Here is a 21,392-nt window from a genome sequence, read left to right as displayed (position 1 = left end):
GTTGGATCTGCCTGCCAAAATCAGTCAGATTCACAGCACTTTCCACGTCTCTCAGTTGCAGAAGTTTCTAGTAGACGATTCGGCTGTGGTGCCTTTAGAGGATATGCAGGTGGATGACAGCCTGAACTATATCGAGCGTCCGGTAGCTATCCTTGACAGGAAGTCGAGGGATCTGAGGAACAAGAGGGTGGAGCTGGTGAAGGTGCAATGATGGCACCGCAAGGGCTCATAGTGGACTTCGGAGCCGGAGGATGAGATGAGGGAGCATTACCTCGAGCTTTTTCTGGATTCGGTAGCAGACTTCGAGGAAGAAGTCTAAAATAAGCAGGGGAGATTTGTAACACTCAGTTCCTGGTACATATTTAAATTCAATGTAATTACATGATTTGCCTTGGACTCGGCGAGTTGGAGGCCCAACTCGTCAAGTAGACTTGGCTCTTGGGCACGGGTTTTGAACAACTGACTTGACGAGTCGGAGAGCCAGACTCGGCGAGTGGGTCTGTCCGGATGAAACCCTAATACTTAGGGTTTTCACCCTATTTAAACAACTTATTCCACCTCAAACTAGCCTCCATCGTCCCTCTCACTTTTAGAAAGCCCTAACTCGAAACGCTAAGACTTTATTTGAGTGTTCTTGAGCTTTTTGGTGCCTCTTGTGTGTAGTTGAAGTTGGAAAAGGAGAAGGAAGCTTGGAAGATCAGGAGAGAGCAATTAGATCCAGAAGTTTTGGCACATTTCCTGCTCATTTAAGGTATAAAGCTGATACCTTGGCTATTCATTACTTAGATCTTGATTTGGGGCTATTTTATATATTTTTTCCAAGCCTTAAGTGATGCTAGGTCGGATTTGTGTGTGTATTTAGAGTTACAATTCAGATTTTGGAACCATTGAGGGTTCCCATGACATAAAGGTGCCAACTTTATGGCCATGGGAGTCCCATACAACATATAGACCCCTTTTTATGACTTTTTGAGCCAAAAACCCCATGCATGGACATCAAGTTTGTAACTTTACGTATAATATGGACCCTAGGAGGTTAGATCTATGGGTTGTATTCATTTAGACCGATTAAAATTGACTGTATAGTTTGGGGAAAAGAGGGACTCGACGAGTTGTTCATGGGACTCGACAAGTCGGGATGTATTTTCCATCAAACCCTTTTGTTGATGGACCAGATGCTAAGTTTGAAGGTCCCCCGACTGTCTAGGCTCTTAAAGGACCTAGAAATCATGAAACTCGGTGAGTGAAAGAGCTAAATTGGCGAGTCATAGACTGAACTCATTCATTCGGATGAAGATGAACTCGACGAGTTTAAGGATGAACTCCATGAGTCAGTGGAAGAAGGTCTCGATGTCTTGTTGAAGGAGAACTCGTCGAGCTCTTGCTAGACTCGACGAGTAGGGATGGGGTTGTAGCATTTTGTGGACATGGGGACTCGGCGAGTTGGTGGACCAACTCGACGAGTCTAGTCAACTGGATGTTGACTTTGACCAAGGTTTTGACATTGACTTTGCTTTGGACTGGAGTTGACCCTTGTAGGGGTTATGAGTATGAAATGGTAATATAGATAGGATGTTGTGTAGGGATTAAGGAGTCGAGAGGAGTTGATCTCTATACCGAGGACAGTGCGGACACTACACGACATTGAGGTGAGTTACCTTCCAATAGAAATGTGTCTAAGGCACCAAGGTTGGCCCATTAGTAGGGGTACATAGTAAAGATGATTGTCTTTATGATAATCGTCTGGTATGTTGAATCCGTTATTTTATGAAATTGGATGCTATGATATATGTGTAGTAGTGGTAGGGGTGAAATAGCCCCTGGTTACCGGTTGGAAGATACCGAGGGGGGGTTAGCTCCTGACTACCGGTTGAAAGATACCAAGGGAGAGGTTAGCTCTCGGTTACCGGTTGAAAGATACCGAAGGAGAGGTTAGCTCTCGGTTACCGGTTGAAAAATACCGAAGGGGAGGTTAGTTCCCGACTACCGGTTGAAAGATACCGAGGAATAGATAATATTATGTGGTATGCGGTATGATGGGGGAACTCACTAAGCTTTGTGCTTACGGTTTTCAATTTTGGTTTTAGGTACCTCTTCATCTAAGGGGAAGGAGCCGACAGGGTAGCAGCACATCACACTCACATGATTCCGCATTTGAGAACCCTGGGATGTGCTATGACAGTATGATATTATGGTTTTGAGATGTCTAACTATGGTTTTTGGGATGTTACAAGAATACATTACATAATGCACTTAAATAACATTCTTTTGCGAATTCTTTTACGAATAATAGGCATCAAATTGATGAGTGTCACTAACTTTATGCTAAAAGAATATTGTGTTTTCTCATTTTGAAAGAATTTGAAGGTTTGAATACACCAAAATAACATACCTACAAATATTAACTTCAATTCTAAAAGAATATTTCATTTCCGTTTGTTGCTTAAACTTCAATTCCTTAAAAAATTTAACATAATATTATCTACTTTACTTCTAACAGAATATTTCAACACAAGTATAAACATGTTATTGTAATTCTAACAAAATAGTATGTAGTTTAGCTTAACAAATTCTAACATAATCTTCCCAATATGTCCAACATATCAAACTTGCCTCATTTACACAAAAACCTTTTCTTTTTGATATTATATCAAACACTTGGATGGCATGTTTTATTATTAGTATTCAAAAAATTCAACAATACAAGCAACATTCAAAAGCATTGATAACAAAAAAAAATTGATTCTTGATTCTCGTTCATTTCCAAAATTATTAGAAAATTTGAGTGCAATTGATGTTAAAAAGATAAAATACTTCCTGATTCTTATTTGGATTCCAAAATGGATGAGTAGACAAAAGAATGGAGCTTAATCGGTGAGTGTTACTAACCTTAATCACGAATACAAAGCCCTTGGATGATTTCAGCAACATCAAAAGAAATCAATGGATTTTAAAGACTTGATATCTCTTCTCTCTCGCCATGTCTACCTGCTCGTGATTCCTATCGATTTCAATAAAAGAAATCGAAAATTTCATACTGTGGATCGATTATAGATTGGTGCAGGTGTTTACCAGGATCGAAAATGGAAGAACACAAAATCCTAGGATGAAGGATTTATGGCTTGGGTGGAAGTCAACGTTTTTATGGTGATGATGATGAAACGAACGATGGTTTTTCAAGGGTTTATAAACTACTTATTTTAATTAAATGCTATTAAAGGGAAATTTACCCATTATTTTAGGAATTATAATTTTGGAATATAATTAATTGTACATACATAATGACTAAACTACCATTTATTATTTAATTATTGATTTCTTTTTTCCTAAATTTTGATTGGTCAATTTATGCACATAATATTTGCTAGAAACATTTGAACCTATCTCTCTCTCTTTCTCTCTCTCTCTCTCTCTATATATATATATATATATATATATATATATATATATATATATATATATATATATAATGAATATAATTTAACTGATTTTTAATCATCTTATTGAAAATATATAAAACAAGAGTATTTATATGGGCTTATTAGCTTGATTATTTATCTTAAATAGATTTTTATTGTTAGTTTGGAGCTTATTTAGGTGGACCTTTAATAGAGGTAAGTATTATTGAGCTAAATAACTAAATTAGCGTATAATAGAAATAATATTTATAATATGTATTTAAATTTATACTTATGGTCTCATAGGAGGAATTGGTGAATGGGGAGATAATTGTTTTCTTTCTATTACACTTTGTCTAATCTTTGTTATATTATAGATACTCTTTATGCATTTATGAAAAAAAAAGATTTTTAAGAGTTTTGAATTAAGAAAATACTAAAGTTTTGATGAAGAGTTTTTCTAGCATGAATATTTGTGTTGATACTTGTTTGAATTATGAAAGTGTGAGGTCCAAAACTTAGCTATGAAAACCTTTTCCTTTGGACAATAGCGAAGAGGGTTTAAACCTGAGGAAAATTCTTCGGGTCAAGCTATAGATAAGTTGAAGGATAAGACTAGCTACCTTTTCCCTTTGTTTTGTGTGATGATTACATAATTTCTTAACATAGATTTTGGAGGAGCATATGTATTTGCACGAATTATACTATGTACTAGGTGTAAGATCCATGTATTATATGAGTGTAATTTAAAAAAAGAAAAAATTAAAAATAAATAAAACTAAATATGTCTAAACATTTAAGAAGTTTAAATTTATAAGAAAAATAAGAAAAATATTGAATTATTAAAATTAAAGTGTTTTTTTTTTCTCTTTTAAGTTTAAACACATAATTTAGATAAATAAACAAAGAAAACTAAATAGTCTCTAATTTAATAATTTTGAAATTAAATGGAAAGTCCATTAATAAAATTAATATGTATTTATTATTAAATTTAAATGCTATGTGAAATTTAATAAAATGAAAAAAACCATAAAATGATATGTGAGAGAAAAATTAGTTTAAAATAATCATAAAATGACATTTGACAAAATAAATGATAATGTGACATGTGACAAAAAGATCTTTATTTATTAGAGCAAATACTAATTTCTTGTTGATTGAGAGATTATTACAAGTACACTTGAAATGATTTGCTTAAGGAAATGACAATTTGGTTTCTTTTGTTGGCAAATAGGAAGTTGATGAACTTTGAAGAATAAATGCACAATAATGCTATCACTTTTAAGAATTTACCACAAAAGATAACAACTCACGATTTGGCATTTTAGTGTTAGGATGTAAAGTCCCCCACTAACCTCATTGTGGTCTTAAGGAACTTCTATCACCGTGATCTCTCAAGTATGATTAAGAAGGAAAACAATGGAAAATCGTGATCTTTAGTTTTTTTAACCTTGGCATCATAACACAGTTAGAGTTTATATATTGAATTTTAAACTTTTTTTGAGGTGTCTTAGTTCACATGGCAAAGTTTTGAGGTCCATATGTAATGTATTTTAATCCCTTAAAAGTTTTATATTTTATATTTCAAAAGGTATTACTATTATTGAGGTTTCAATTGTTTGAAGAGACTTAAGATTCATACTGTAACTATTGAATATTTGGATTTCATGTAGAGACATTATGTACGGGATCCTGACATCGAAGCATAAGTGAAGAAAGCCGGTTAAAATTCATCAATTCATAATGGTTGTTCTTTCTGTAGAGACATTATGTACGGGATCCTGACACCGAAACACAAGTGAAGAAAGCCGATAAAAATTAATCAAATTCCAGAAGGATCTTCATCTTCTTCATCAACTCAAGGCTATAATCCATCAGCTTGTGGTCATAGTTCATCAACTCATTCTCAAAATTATGATGTATTTCTAAGTTTTAGAGGTTTCGACACTCGTCGTAGCTTCACTGATCACCTTCATAAGGCCCTTATTTATGCCAATATCACTACATTCTTGGATGATGAAGAGATAGAAACAGGGGAAGATCTGAAACAGAGGAAGACACTCGTCATAGCTTCATTAATAACCTTCATCGTCATTGCATCGCCTGTTTGGCAGGTGTGGATGGAAACTCGATCCCAATCTTTTTCGAATTTACGTTTTGCCCTGCTTTTTCGGCCCATCGTCTCTTCATGGATTTGAATTTCTTGAAGGCTTCAAACTCCTCCATTTCTAGTGCTTTTTTCATTAGCTCCTTTTGGTTTGTTCTTCCTTCGTTTGCATGGTGAGAGGATGTGATGTGTTTATGTTTTGTCACTGTCGTAATTTGTGGCGTTGCCTCGAGCCCCTATAAGTTTTGCATTAGTCACTCGTCACTGATTTGGGGATTAGATTAGTTGTTCGGGTGGATTTACAGGTTCGGTCATTAAGTATGTTGTAATCTCTTAGGGTCCAGTTGGGTATATTTGGGAGTTTCTTCTAAGCAAGGACATATGTCTAATTTGGGCACATATATCCGGTTAACTCTCGTATGTTGGCATGTTTTGTGTGTGTAGGAAATAAGTTACAAAAAACTATCCATGTAATTTACAGAAAAGATCCATGTGTTTAAGACTTTCATATATTGGTAGGTTTGGTACGTACCCGTATGAAAATAAATTATAAAAATTGTCTCTGCAGTTTACAGAAAAGGTTGTTGTGCACATATATTTTTTTTTATTGAAACAATCCATATGTTAAAAAAATTACAAAAATTGTACGTGCCTAATAGAAAATTTCCAGATTACAATTCTTCAAAGAGAATATAACATCATCCTAGTTACCTCTAATTAGGCTAATGAGTATGGTGATGTTTTTGCCAACCAAACTTTGGTGGCACATAGACGCCACATAAGCATAAATGGGAAGTGGTGATTTTTTTTTGCATAGGAACTTTGTTTTTTTAAATAAAAAATAATTTAAGCATTTAATAAAAACAATTAGTATTAATTAAAATAAAAAAAAATTCATCAAAGATAAAGACTGAAATTTACATTTTAGAAAACCTAAAAAAATTAACATGAAATTAAAATTACATTAGAAAAATTAAAGGGTTTGGAATAGAAATTGTTGTGGCAACGTTTGATGGAAACAATTGTTATGATTGACATCCGGATAACATAAAAGCTTTCAATCCATAGGTTCGTTCTATTTAACAAATATATACATGTTTACTCTTACTCAAAATTCCATCTAAGATATAATAATAATATATTTAGGTATTGACCTCTTTATATGTATATATGATTATATTCCAGTGAATTGTAAAAGAAATGTCAAACATATATTATAATGATTCGTGTTATTAATTTCAGCCTAATATATATTTTTCTCAAGCAAAACCCAGCCCAAAGATATCCTCTTCCAATTAAACAGCAAACACAACAGCATAAACATGTCTTCTTCTGAAAAATAAAATAAAGAGTAAATTACACGAATGGTCCCTATGGTTTACAGTGATTTGCGTGTTTGGTCCCTAACTTCTTTTTTAACTCGGAAGATCGTTACTGTTTGTTTTTGTTACACGCTTGGTCCCTGTCTTACCTAAAAGTACTATTTTTCCCTTGATTTTTTTAAATTTATTTAAATAAACACACTCCAACCTCATCCCTCACATTACCTTACCTACCCCATCATTTTTTTCTATTTAAATAATAGTCTTTTTAGGTAAGACATAGACCAAACACATAACAAAAACAAACACTAGGGACCCAGCGCGTAACAAAAACAAACAGTAGTAACCTTCCGAGTTAAAAAAATAAGTTAGGGACCAAACACATAAATTATTATAAACTATAGGGACCATTCGTGTAATTTACTCTAAAATAAAATAAAATAAAAACACGGAAGGAATAGAGGCCATGTCGAAATACGGACCACAAAACACCCACTACACGCTAGAGTCTTAATATCACTGGTTGTAACATTTGCACTTTCGTGGAATTTGCATAATAAATATCTGCACTTTCTTGGAATTTACCTTGTCCTTATAAATATTAATAATACTTAAAAAGAATAAAAAGAAAAGCAACACCCCTGAACTTCTCGTCGATAGTAAGGCATTGTAAGGCAAAAGAAAAAGCCATCATCCTCGTTGACTCTCCTCTATGGCCGTCTCCCTTCCTCCTTGACTCGCCGTTTACCTGCCGACTTACCGTTTTCAGTCGTCTTTCTCAGCCTCGTCACTGTTGGTTCATCCTCTTTCATCCCTGCTTCAGATCTCGCAGGTTAACTATGAACCCACATTCTTACAAGTTAGTTTCAGATATTGCTTGACAAGTTTTCTTATTAATCGTAAGTCAACGTCATAATCAATTGTTTATTTCGCGAACATGTGATTGGATTTTTTTCTATTTCAGTGACTTTTATTTAATATTATAGTAGACACTCCTTTTAGAGTAAAGTCCACTACTCCAGAATCATGAACAGAAATTCGTGCAATTGGGAAATTTTTTAACCCTCCAAAATTGCTTTCTCAAGTCCTTTATATTTTCAAGGAATTTTGAGGATCTCTATGTCAAGAAGCTTTTTTATTTTTTTTTTGGATCTTCAAATTACTCATTGTTGATATCTAGCGAACGCCTGAAAATGCCTATATCTTATGCAATTCCTTTCATGGGAGGCAATAGTGGATCTTGTAGTTGTATCCAGAATGGTATTTGGTGTTGATTTGTGGGTTTTTAAAATCAAAATATGGACTTTATAGGTTAAATGAATAAATTGCTTCGATATTTTTTTGCACCTGAACTTAATTAGCTGGAACAATAGGCTATAACCAGTTCAATTAGTGGAGTAACTGTTTTCTAACTAATTCCCATGGCAATGTAATTGTTACCCTGTATATACCTTTTTCTGTTTGAAATAAAAGCAGTCTCTCTTTGCTTGATTCACATAATTCCTTTGCACACAAAACAACTAAGGCTATCACCAATTATGAATCACCTTTGAGCACGAAAAGTAAATCAAGTGTTAAAACACACATATACATATTATGCAATATATAGCTCCAATATCAACTCTAAACTCAAAGTTAGGGGGTAAATATTGCCATTTTAACACAAGTAGAGTTCATATAATGAGATTTAAACATTTTCTAGGCATATTACACATGGCAGTTTGGAGATGCATATGTATTGTATTTTAATTACATAAAAGATTTAGTTTTGAGGAATTCAAAGGTATTTTCAATATTATTATTGAGGTTTAAATTGTTTGACTAGATTTACGTTGCATATTGTTAATACTAACAATTTGAATTTTTGTAGCAGCATTATATACTGGATCCTGACATTGAAGCAAAAGTGAGAAAAGTTGTTGAAGCCAACTTACATTATCCATAACCTGTGGAGAAGTTTCAAAGCTTACTTGGATACACCCTTAAGTTCAAATAAATACTCAAAATAGTGAGAAGGGTTAAGAGTCATCAACACATAACTCATAATGGTTCTTCTTTCTGAACTTCCAGAAGGATCTTCATCTTCTTCATCAACTCATGGTCATAATTCATCAACTCAGGATCATAGATATGATGTATTTTTAAGTTTTAGAGGTGTTGACACCCGTCTTAGTTTTACTAATTATCTGTATGAGGCTCTTATGGATGCCAATCTCAATACCTTCTTGGATGATGAAGAGATTGAAACAGGGGAAGATCTAAAACCTGAATTAGAGAGTGCTATTAAGGCATCTCGGGCTTCTATTATTGTGCTGTCTAAGAACTACGCTTCTTCAACATGGTGTCTGGATGAACTGGTGTTGATCCTTGAGCAGCGTATGACATCCAACCACATTGTCATCCCCATATTTTATCATGTGGAGCCCACCCATGTTAGGAAGCAACAGAGTAGCTTTGGAGATGCAATGGCTAAGCATAAACTTAAAATGGATGAAGAGACAGAGGAGAATAAAAGAAATCAATGGGGTCAAAAGATAGAGAGATGGAATAAAGCACTTATCGAAGTTGCTAATTTAAAAGGAAATGACATCAATGGAAGGTAACCACATATTCACCCATATGAAAAATGTCAATATCATTTTCACCCTATGCATTTCGGTAAGCATTATGTGTTCCTTATTTAAAATGTGGTTGTATATTTTGTATAAATATAACATTGTTGCATAAACCGGGCAAAAGACGAAATGTTGTTGCATAAATAACTAATTAACCCTTTTATTAACAACCACATTTTGAATAGGTTGCTATACTGTTGGGATAAACCAGAAACTGGGACAGTTTTGGTCCCAGGGGTATTTTGGGAATTCTTTATTTTTAAAGTATTTTGTGTTAGTTTAGGATGCTATTGGTTTTAGTATAAATAAGGGTATTGTTTTAGGTTTATTTTGATCAAGTTTTGTATTCCTGTTTGTCAATTAAGCTTGGAGAACAAGCAATTTTCCCAGAAAATACTTCTTCCCTGTTTCGTGAATTGATTCTCTTTTTTATGTTCCTGTTTAAACTCTGATTTAATTTCCAGCTTTGTTGGTAACATTCTAATAGAATCAAGTGAATTGATTCTTGCATAAAGTTCACTATCAAGGGAATTAAGTGAATTAATTCCTACATATACATCTACTATTAGTTATACCATAAAGTTCACTATCAAGGGAATTTAGGGAATTAAGTGAATTAATAGCGTCTTTTATGATAAATAACTTTGTTGTAAGTAGTAAAGGATAACCTACTGGCTTTTTTTTTCAAACTTATCACATTGATAGTTAAGTAAAAGTTTGACGGTCTTGTAGAAAATTTAGTGAAGTTACAAGGCCCATTAGTGAAAACTTGTATTACACTGGTAGTTTTGGTCTTATTATACATAAATATTTATGACCTTACACATTAGATATGTGTATGGTTAGAACGAAAAGACAATATAGTTTGACGTGAAGAACTTAATTAAAAGTTTAAAACTAATAGTTGTTGTGAACGAATCAGGTTTTTGGAATGTTATCTTGTCATTAATAAAGAGGTTAAACCTTCATTTATAAACCGACTACTACCTAAAATAGGAAAATAGAAATAAAGTAACCTAAAAGAAAACAAACCCTATTCTACAAATATCTAACACTAACACTTGTGATATAATTTTGATTTGGATCTTTATAAAAATAAAATCAACAAATCTGGTTTGTTAGTTTTTTGGATTGTGTTTTGTAATTCTTATTAAATCAAGTTTCAGGTTTGAGACAGAGTTTATTGAAGAAATTGTGAAGGACATCTACCGTAGATTACATGTACCCTTAAAAAGTGCTCAACCTCTATTTATTGGGATGGACTATTCCATTAACTTCATCACTTCATGGTTGAAAGATGGATCCTCACATACGGTAGACATACTCACCATTTCGGGTCTAGGCGGGATCGGGAAGACATCTTTAGCCAAACATGTCTATGGGCTATATTGTCATGAATTCAACAAAAGCAGCTATATTGAAGATATCACTAGGAGATGTGATGGAAAGTATAATGGGCTACTTGATATACAAAAACAACTGTGCGGTGACATTTCAAAAACAAGTTCAATTCAAGTTTATGATGTTTCAAAATACACATCAATGATAGAGAACGTAGTAGCTCGTAAAAGGTTGTTCCTTGTTCTTGATGATATCAATAGTATTGATCAGTTGGATGCATTACTTGGAAGCAAAGGTTTTCATCCCGGAAGCAAAGTTATAATAACAACAAAGGACAAATGCTTAACAGAGAGTTGTGCACTATTTAAAACAAACATTAAACCCAAGCATGTAGAACACTTCCTTGAAGGCTTAGATGAGACTGAATCACGACAACTTTTGTGTTCCCATGCATTCATGTGCAACCATCCCAAGGAAGGTTATGAAGAGGTGTCAGATAAGCTTTTGGAGTATTGTCAAGGACATCCATTGGCTCTTGAAGTTTTGGGCAAGGTTCTTCATAATCGAGGTGTGGCGTATTGGGAAGGGTGCATGAAAGGGCTAAAGAAAGAAACAAATGATCGTATAAATAATGTCTTGAGAATGAGCTTCAACTCTTTGCCATCCAAAAACGATAAGGACTTGTTTAAGCATATTGCTTGTTTTTTTGTTGGAATAGATAGAGATATTAGCGAAACAATATTGGAGGCATGTGATATAAACACGACATCCGGAATAACGAATCTCATTGACAGATGTCTTCTTAATATTGGATGGAATAATGAATTGAAGATGCATCAGTTGGTTCAAGAGATGGGCAGATTCGAAGTACATCAAGAATCACCCGATAAGCCATGGAAGCGAAGTCGATTATGGTGTCATAAGGAGTCATTCAGAGTGTTGAAACAAAAAAAGGTAAGAAGCCATTATGCTTTTAGTAGTGTCCACGTCCAAAATACTTTGTATTGCCTATTTTGTTTATTTGCATTTTGTTTCTTCTTAGGGTAAGGGAAATCTTCTGGGCCTTGCCCTTGACATGCGCATGCTTGAGAAAGAGAAGTTGGGAGCATCGTATGAGCTGAAAACAGATGCATTAAGTAACATGGATAATTTGATGCTACTACAACTCAATTATGTGTACATGAATGGGTCTTATGAGAACTTTCCAGAAGAAATAAAATGGTTGTGTATGAATGGGTTTCGTTTAAAGTCTATACCTTTAGACTTACCTATGCAGAATCTGGTTGCCCTTGACATGTCATATAGCAATATTGAATCATTTTCCGGTTGTTATAGCAATCCACAACGACTTGAGAAAAGGCAAAAGGTAAAGTTATCTTCATTTATTAGTCATGCATGTGAGTTGATGAAATTCAATACGATGCTAACTTATTTCCATTTTGTAGTCGGATGGCTCGTGCTTAAAAGAGAAAAGGTTGTTGGGTTCACTGAAGATTCTTATTTTAAGTTTCTGCAAACACCTTCATAGTGTTGGTGACTTTGATCAACTCCCTGCACTTGAGAGGTTAATACTTAGGAATTGCATTGGTTTGGTTGATGTTTGTGAATCAATTGGGCAATGTGTTGAACTTATTCTCATCGATCTGAGATACTGCAATAAGCTTGAAAGACTTCCAAGAAATATAGGCATGTTAGAGAAGGTTAAAACAATGTTGTTAGATGGCTGTAATCTTGGTGAATCTCGAATCAAGATAATGGATTCACTAGAAATATGCACGGTTAACAACATTGGCATAAATAGAGCCTTCTTGGGCTCTATACCCCATGATTTGAAGTCCTTTGCAATGTCTTTACCGAGGTCTTTAGTAAGGTTGTCACTGGAAAATAATAATCTATCCAATGAATCCTTTCCCATGGACTTCAGTTGTCTATCCATGTTAAAGATGTTAAATTTAGATGGCAATCCTATCAATTCAATGCCCAGTTGTGTGAGAACCCTTTCTAGACTTGAAATACTTAGTATGGATAATTGTAAAAAATTGAAGTCAGTCGAGTATCCTCCACGTACACTAAAGCTATTGTGGCTTCATCATCGTTATTATCCACGTTCTATTCTAGAAAAAATTGTATTTGATCCAGAAATGTCCCCACTCAAGTTAGCAATAGACCGGTTTAATGCTGTACGTGGGCCATACGAAATTGAAGGTGTGATCAAACTCCAAGCAATGATGACGGTTGAAGAAAAGGTACTACGTAGCTTGGGCTGGACTAATGTAAACTTCTTCAACGAAAAGTGCGTGGGAACTAATTCTTCAGAATCTGAAATCCAGGTTTTGTGTAGTTAACTTAACTGTCTGTGTTTATGTGAATACATATAATATAATTATTATGGTGGTTTGTATTTGGCAGATGATTTATGAATTTGGAATATTCAGCACAATGTATGAAGGGGAGGAGATGCCGAGTTGGTTTAGGCATAGAAGCACGGGCTCATCAATATCATTTACCATCCCATCATCATCTCCAAACAACCTCCTTACAGGAATCAACTTCTGCTCTCTGCACACATCGAAACCTCCGGGGGGGTGGTTGCATCGTTTATATGATGAGACGCCTGAATTTTATGTAAATATGTTGTTCCCTGAAACTCCAATGATAACAATTATTAATGAAACAAAAAACCGTATGTGGATTTACGAACGTCACAAGGATAATTTTAGTGGTCAAAAGTGTTGGGTGATGTTAAGTCATTGGATGTTTGGGATGAATGAGATGGAGGCTGGTGACCAAGTTACTATTAATGTTGCAGAGAAGTTGTATGAACTTACAAAGGAGTGTGGGGTGAGTCTTGTGTATGATGATGGAGAGAACAAGGATGAAGAAGAAGAAGATGCATTGGGTTATTACAAGTCATGGAATCACATAATTGGCGGAGATCTCTCTCCTTTTCAAACAACAAGAGGACAATACTTCCTATACAACAAAATTTTTTCTGGTAAATGTCATTTATTAAATATTTTATTGTCATGTCTTACGTTGGATGATCTGACCCATGACCCAACCTCTTTAGAAAGATGGATAATGACCCATTTATTTTTAGTAGATAAAGAAATGTTTCAGATAACCCAAATCACCACCATTTTATTATTGATTTGATTCACCTCTATTATAAGAGTTTGTTCTTGTAAAATATGAAAAATAAAATTTCTACTTCTAACTTTTAAATAAATCGACCCAAGTAGTGATCCGTCTGAATGGATCTATGTTAACTCATTAAGTCTTGATATGTTGGATCACATAAAATTTCTACTACTAATATATGTTTCTTTGTTTTCAGCACGAAAGGGAACATGGTTCACGGCATTATCCCGAAGGCTTCCTTCATCCACGTGAGGTATACCTTTCTCCCATCACATGAATAAAGGGCATACATCCAAGTATTATATATATATATATATATATATATATATATATATATATATATATATATATATATCGTATCTTTGATTAGTTTTGGATGCAACAAAACGAAAAGAGTTATAACCTTGTAATGGATGCTTGCTTGAAACAGACAAGGTCAAAACATAGTTGGGGATGATATGATGGGGCATGAAATTTGTCTGATTTTCTCTAACTATTTAATATTTTCTTGTTGTTGAGAATTTTAATCATACAATTCCCTTATCTCTTCCCTCAAAATGTCATAAAATGCCTCTATTCTACTACTTTACTACAGTCTTAGTCTTTGTCTTAAGGGCCTCCTCATTTTGAACTTCCACCAATTCATTTACCTACATTTCATTTTCTCGGCTTTTTGAATTTGAATTGATTATTTCGACATGTTTAGAATTAAGCAACATTTGCAAGATGCCTTTAGATTTCATTAATGGAAATAATATTAGAATTGGAAAAATCAAATACTTTCTCATTCGTCTCAACATGATATTTCTCAAAACTATATGATCCATGTTTCACCACATTTTTTTTTGCATTGCAATTATTGGGAAATTGGTATTTTTCTCCACTATATCTGTGAACCTTAACAACATCATCACCGGCTTCGTTTAAACTTTCTTCATCTTTGGAGGTTTATACTGTGGGGTAGCATTCTATACAAGTCATGGATTTTATATCTTGACTCTGTAGTTGATGCTTAAAAACTGTTGTATTTGTTTAGGCCTTGTAGTCCTGTATTTTTATGGACATGTTCTGATCCTTTGATTTTACTTTAACATGTCCCACGTTATTAAGCCGATTCACATATATCTATAATAGATGTTTATGGGCCTTCCATGTTAATAACAAACTATCACACTTTGAAAACAATAAGGAATTGTTTTAGCATATTACTTGTTTTTTAGGGAGTGTTATTAATAGAGACCTTCTTAGGATTGGACCAATCAACAGGTTAAGAATGCATAGATTGCTTCAAGAGTTTGGAAGATATGTTGTTTATCAAGAATCTAATAAGCCATTGAAGCGTAGTCGACTATGGCGTCACGAGGAGTCATTAAATGTATTGAATTAAGAAAATGTAACATATATAAATACTCCCAAGTTTCTGTCTGTTTCAATAGCATTTTGTATTATATTGTCCATATACTTTGTGAGACTTAATATTTTTCTTAAATTTCCATTATCGGTTGGATATGAACATGCTTGAGAAAGAGAGGCTGCAGTACATGGCTGCCTGAATTCAAAATAGATACATCTAGTAAGATGGTTAACCCTGATTGTGTGTTTATTTAAATTTTCCAGAAAAATTAAGATGGTTTATTAGTTGTCACCTCTACTAACGATTTATCTTTGATTGCCAAAAACAGGGGAAAATGTGATATGCAGCAAAGCTTTCTAGAAAGGGGCAAGATGGGGAATCAATAAAATGAAAGAATCTACTGTAGTGGAAGGGCATTTTAGGTATAATTTCTGTTAGAGGGTTAGCCTATAAGTACTAGGAACAATTAGGGATAAGTATCTTGTTTGTTTTAGAGGATTATTCCTTTTGAAGAGTGGCTTCTCAAATTTGCCAAACTATCCGTTGTTCTTAATTACTTTAGTAATATTTGAAGCTTTTGGGTTTGAATCTGTTATTGCAATTGTTATACAAGTTGGTTCATAGCAAAATGTTGATTATGGTATTAAACACGATAATCTACCGGCCAATAGCTTACTACTTGATTCTTAATTTTGTTACGTGGGACAGTCTGGTTACTAATGGAGGTTTTATACAACTGGCCTACTTCATGGCTTTTCTTTTCCATCTGAAGTCCTTTCTACACCAAGACACCCACTTCAAAAAAAAAAAAATAGCAGTGTATTATTCATTATTTGTGTATTACAGGCTTTATAGCATCCTACTTCTTTTTCTTTCTATTACACCACTGTACTTTCATTTTTTTCTATTTAAACCATTATACTTTGAAATCTAACCGATATTAGCATTGTACTTTCGAATTCTTTTAGTAGGAAACAATATTTTGAAAAATCAATCCAATTATAGCAGTCAAAATTGCTTTGCACATTCCTATTTCTTTCATATAGGCCTAATTAATAAAGTCAACAACATGAATCATTTAAGATAGAAATAAGACCAACAAGATACAAATTTGGGAGAAGTCAAGCTCTGTCGACTATCAAACTGTGATCGAGATTGATGATAGAGCAAGTGAAATTGAAGTTGTCGATGATTGAATACGTTTGACATACCTCTAATTTATCAGCCAAGTCCATAACCTGGTCCAGATTTGACAAGCGAAATTAGTTCTTATTTCAGCCTTTTTGTCTGTCCTAAGCACCAGATTTTACTCCAAAATTTTTACTATTCCCCAGAAAGCATCGGAAAGCACTTCCGGTGGTGACGACGGCGGCGGCGGAGACAGCGGCCGGGCGGCGAGGGTGGGGTGTAGTTGCCCCCTTGGTTTACCGTCCTAATCAAAATCTCTATCACGCATAACGGCATAAGACATTTGTGCATTGACATTAACAGTAGAAAATCGCCCCAAGCTCTTTCTCAACTCCCCCAGATCGTGAAATGAGAGAAAAAAGAGGGAGAATTGGGGCTTATGTTCATATCTTTGCTCATTTGACATTAATGGTCCCTTAACTTATCAATTTCCCCATTTGGCCCTAAAACATCTCCAACTCTTAGACTAGCTTTTTATATTTAGTAAATCAACCCTAGATAGCTTATTCCTTAACAAAGTTAGTCCAAAATGGGGTTAAGTAGGTTAAATAAAAGTCAAGTATGGCTTTTTATCTCTTTAATCAAGTAAACTCTTAAACTTTAAAACTTTGACTCAACATCCATTTTTAATTATCTAAGTTTACGAGATTTTTATTAGTTTTTTAATTTTATTATTTATTTTATTTTATTTAGTTTATTTCATTTTGAAGTTTGCCTAAGTGTTCAAATTTCTAGTGTTGTTTTATAATTACCTACTCCTTAGGATTATTCAATCCCCGAAATCGCAACGAAAGACTAAAGGTAATAACTTCGTTAAATATAAAATAAAATTTGGATGATAATAAATGCTAAACTTTAGATTTCATCTACATGATCAATGTTTACCATTAGAAAACTTGTCATTTTCAAATTGATAACTTTTCTTGATACATGTTAATTAAAAAATGTACATAAGATAGCATATGCGGCCTCATGGACTACAACAAGTATCATTTATTAGTTTGGCCATAGCTTTAGGACGTCCATTCTTCTTGCTTTCACTACTCACGTCATTGTTTTTCTTTGGATCCTTTGGTGCTATATAATTAAATTCTTGACAATGGAAGCATGTCAATCCTCTACCACATGTATTTCTGTAATGCCATTTCTTTCCATACTTATGGAAAAATGATGTCTTCAATCTTTTTCATTTGTGAATGGCTACCTTTATCTACTCTTTCAATTCCCCCTTTTTATTGCATGATAGCTCCTATCTCCCAAATTTCCTGATTCTTATGTTTATCGGCTTCATTTCATTATCTTTCTCTTTCTTGCCTTGGTGATACTTCTCAACTTGTCTTGTTTTTTGTATTCTCATGGCTTCACCAATAGGCACATGATAATTCTATTACAATACTTTAATATATTGGTTAACGTTTGTGTCATCAACCTACACCAACTTCTTTCCAAACTCCGCAAATTAACAAACTTTTTATAACATAATGTGATTATCATTTATGTTTCTTCAGTCTATGGAATTCCCTTTAAAGTTGACGAATTTCCTCTAACTCAGAATTGTTCTTTGAGTTTCTCCCAAAACTCATCCCCAAGACAATTTGCTTATGACACAATGCTCCAACTGATTGTGTGATTAATCCACCATTGCAACATGCACCTTTAGTGTAACATTTGCAAACATTTAAGTCCATTTCCATATCTAAGACCCAATTGTGTGACACAATATGGTAAAAAGGTCCATCCACTACAAAAAAAAATGCCAATTAGTGACCAAAACAAAATGGTCACCAACAATAGAAGCAGTTGTCACTAACTGATTTAGTGACCAAACATTTGGTTGTCACTTTTCGTCACTATAGGTCCATCACAAAAATTAATCAGTGACAAAAGTAGAAAAGTGGTCACTAAATAGTGACTAAAATATACTAGTCACTAAATCTGTGACGACTCATTTCGTCACTAAATGTTGTCACTAAACAATAAAAGTTGTCACTGTTTTATCTAATTAATGACCATAAAAGTTGTCACTATTTCATTCAATTAATAACCATCGAAAGTCGTCACTAGTTTATCCAATTTGTGACCATAAAAAGTCGCCACTCGTTAATTAGTGACCATAGAAAGTCGTCACTAATTTATGTAATATGTGACCATAAAAAATCGTCACTGGCTTATCCGTTAGTTACCATAAAAACTCCTCAAAGGATGTTTAAACATAAATTGTTCTCAAGTTTGAACAAACCCAAATATACAGAAATGACTAAAAAGTAAAAACATCATATATTCAAATTTAGACAAAGGATTATACAAAATATTCAAAGAAAATGGATTCAACCTCTACTTACCATGAAAATATAAAAAAAAAAAGTAAAAAATAAAATAAAATTGCATCTCATGGCCAACAAAACAAATAAGAGCAAGATAAGTAGATGTTAAGTTTCATTGCAATCCACCGCCTTGTTCTGCTGCTTTCAAGCATGATATGCCATCCTTAACCTCTACAATTAATAGTTAATGCTAATTATGTCTTTGGAATGATAATGACAATCAACAACATTGTTTATAAAATGAAAAAGATTTAAAAAAATATCTACCTCCTTTGATATCACAAAGGTCTTGTTGCTCTCTTCAAGATATGCTCAGAATCTGCAATTTAATCTAACTGTATATCAAAAAGACATTATCAAGAAACAGATTAATGTTTACATGTAGTGTTAGCAAGCGGCAAAAAGAAGAGCCCCAAAGAAGCAGGCTGAGGTTGGTGAGTCAAAGATGATGTGTTGACTATTCCTTGTCCAAGAGATGGAGTAAGAAATGGTGTTGCTTCTCGTGGTTTTAATGGCTGGGAAAACAAAATAATACTTTATTAAGAAATAAAATTAACGATAGCAATTAACTTTTGAAAGTTAAAACTCAAAATTGTCGAAAAATAATGTAACTGAATTGACGAGAATCTGAATCCTCCATCCAACATGAACTCATAATCATTGCTAAATCTTCTAGTAGATCTTCCAAAACTTGGCCTCACATTCTGAATGATAAAAAGCAAGTAAATATTACAATTACACCCCTCTTGTTTTACTATTTTACCCTTTAGGAGATAATATAAAAATTACTTTTTTACCTTGAAAGTTGCAGATAAGCAGCTTGAAGGTTGTACATATCCTCAAAGGGCAGTTTGTTGTGTAAAAGTTCCCATAATACAATTGTAAAGATATATGCATCTACTTTCTGGTTTTAATGCTTCTTTTCTCCTTGCCTTAGTATCCCAGTATTATATAATTGTTAGAAAAATAAAATAAAAACATTTAAAATCTTTATCTTTATTAAATCATACAGTAAAAAAATTACTCTGGAGTCTGAAGCCATCTAACAATATGCCCTTGCTTTGGCAATCAGTATCTCGGTAACTACCTATTTTAGCAAATATTTATCTTGCTCTTTATTTTTCTGTAGAAAATTAGAAATTAAATTAATTGTAGGATTTAATAGATATCATTATCCATGGGTATGTTTAGTTGGATGGAAAGGAATGACCATGGTAATGGAATGAGTCATTACATTCCATGATCACGTTTGGTTGGGATTGAATTCCATGACTTTGTGCAAGGAAAGTTGAATTTCTGCTTACAAATGCGGGAAATCGGAATTGAATTCCATGGGTTTATGTAAGGAAAGTTGAATTTTGTCACTTGAAGGATTTAATGAATTTTAGTGGAATTCAACTCAACAATCTTTTGCAACCAAATGTTGGAATAGAATGAAACTCAATTCCAATTCAGATCTACTAATAATGCATAAAAAATACAATAATAGAAAATCTTACCTCTTGAAGCTTTGGATTTATATTAAGCATCTTCTGCTCGAATTCTTTCATTCTAGTTTCCAAAGCTTCCTTTATCCTGGGTTTGAGATCGAATTTTAACTGTAGTTTCTCCACGTGTAATAAGCAATAAACACTTATAAACTACAACACAATGCAAATCATTACATAATTTGATAAAAATTAATTCATTGCATATTCATACCTGCTTCTCCAACTCATGGGAGCATGTGTGAGCTTTATGAATCTGCTCCTTAGCATCTGAAGATCCTTTAAGGTAATCAAACACAAGAACATAAAAGATTTTATCATTTTGAAAGCATGTATTCATGGATGAAACAAAATCTGTATGAAAACCACAAGTACTATATCTTTAACAAGAAGAAAAGAGCAACTTTCATTTTTCATCTAATCTCAAGACAAGATAAAAGGTATAAGATGAGATTAATGAGCACAGAAAGAAATTTGGAAAATTATTGTATTCCGTTTAACGTAATTCACAACTATACTCAAATCAGAACATACAATGTGGAGAAATCAGCAAAAAATTTCATCATAACATCACGATTTTAAGAAATCAACAATCAATTTCATATCAATGATTTCTTTACCGATTTCCGAGAAATCGCCAATCTCATCAAACTTGGAGTAGAGCATCCATTTCAGCAAAAATAAAGAAAAATCAGGAAAATTGAAGAACGGACTAGATACCTGAAGAGGAGTTGGAGTTCTGCTGTGCGATGGTGGCGCCGGAGGTGTGGGAGGGGTGGGACGGTGGAGATGTGGGAGGTGATGGAAGGAGCTGCGAATTTGGAAAGGCACGATGTGGAGGAGTGTCAGCTGTTGGGCGAGAGAAGATGGACACGTTTAGGCTAATGATAGAAAATCAAGCTTTTCTGTTTGTTGAGAAAGTCATGTTTCTAGTTGCTATGATATTATCTACAATTTGGTAGATGGAAACATGGATCCGATTGATTAGCAATTGAACAAATTGATTAGCAGGAAAATGATGTATGTGACATGAGAGCAATAGATGTGGCTACATCGATGGTCAGAGCGGAAAAAAGAGTACCTGTTTGACTACGAGTGGAGAGCAGATGTGCGTC

General features: G+C 33.8%; 1 protein-coding gene and 1 long non-coding RNA gene across 4 annotated transcripts; one reads left to right on the top strand and one right to left on the bottom strand.

Annotated features, from left to right (window-relative positions):
• Window positions 1-7,458: 7,458 nt before the first annotated feature.
• Window positions 7,459-15,866, top strand: LOC145098562 (disease resistance protein RPV1-like). Of its 3 annotated transcripts, XM_079036192.1 has the most exons (9): window positions 7,459-7,659; window positions 8,701-9,426; window positions 10,609-11,737; window positions 11,826-12,149; window positions 12,229-13,113; window positions 13,193-13,778; window positions 14,121-14,177; window positions 15,452-15,497; window positions 15,607-15,866. In XM_079036192.1, exons 2-7 carry the CDS (start codon window positions 8,873-8,875, stop codon window positions 14,174-14,176), a joined length of 3,534 nt encoding a protein of 1,177 aa, XP_078892318.1. In that variant the 5' UTR covers window positions 7,459-7,659; window positions 8,701-8,872; the 3' UTR covers window position 14,177; window positions 15,452-15,497; window positions 15,607-15,866. The 3 variants fall into 3 exon arrangements, with proteins under 3 accessions (XP_078892318.1, XP_078892316.1, XP_078892321.1); XM_079036190.1 differs by lacking the exon at window positions 15,452-15,497; XM_079036195.1 differs by lacking the exons at window positions 14,121-14,177; window positions 15,452-15,497; window positions 15,607-15,866 and having other exon boundaries at window positions 12,229-13,076; window positions 13,193-13,295.
• A 2,996-nt stretch (window positions 15,867-18,862) lies between these two features.
• On the bottom strand, window positions 18,863-19,750 carry LOC145070883 (uncharacterized). The gene is made up of 3 exons (XR_013690120.1): window positions 19,588-19,750; window positions 19,058-19,305; window positions 18,863-18,961 (listed from the first exon to the last, which is right to left on the bottom strand). It is a non-coding gene; the product is annotated as an uncharacterized LOC145070883 (long non-coding RNA).
• Between the last annotated feature and the right edge of the window lie 1,642 nt (window positions 19,751-21,392).

This window comes from Lactuca serriola, chromosome 1 (genome assembly GCF_051521515.1).
Source record: "Lactuca serriola cultivar US96UC23 chromosome 1, Lser_US96UC23_V15, whole genome shotgun sequence".
Taxonomy (NCBI): Eukaryota; Viridiplantae; Streptophyta; class Magnoliopsida; order Asterales; family Asteraceae; genus Lactuca; species Lactuca serriola.
The sequence above is the reverse complement of the archived record's forward strand: the minus strand, read 5'-3'. Positions and strand labels throughout refer to the sequence as shown.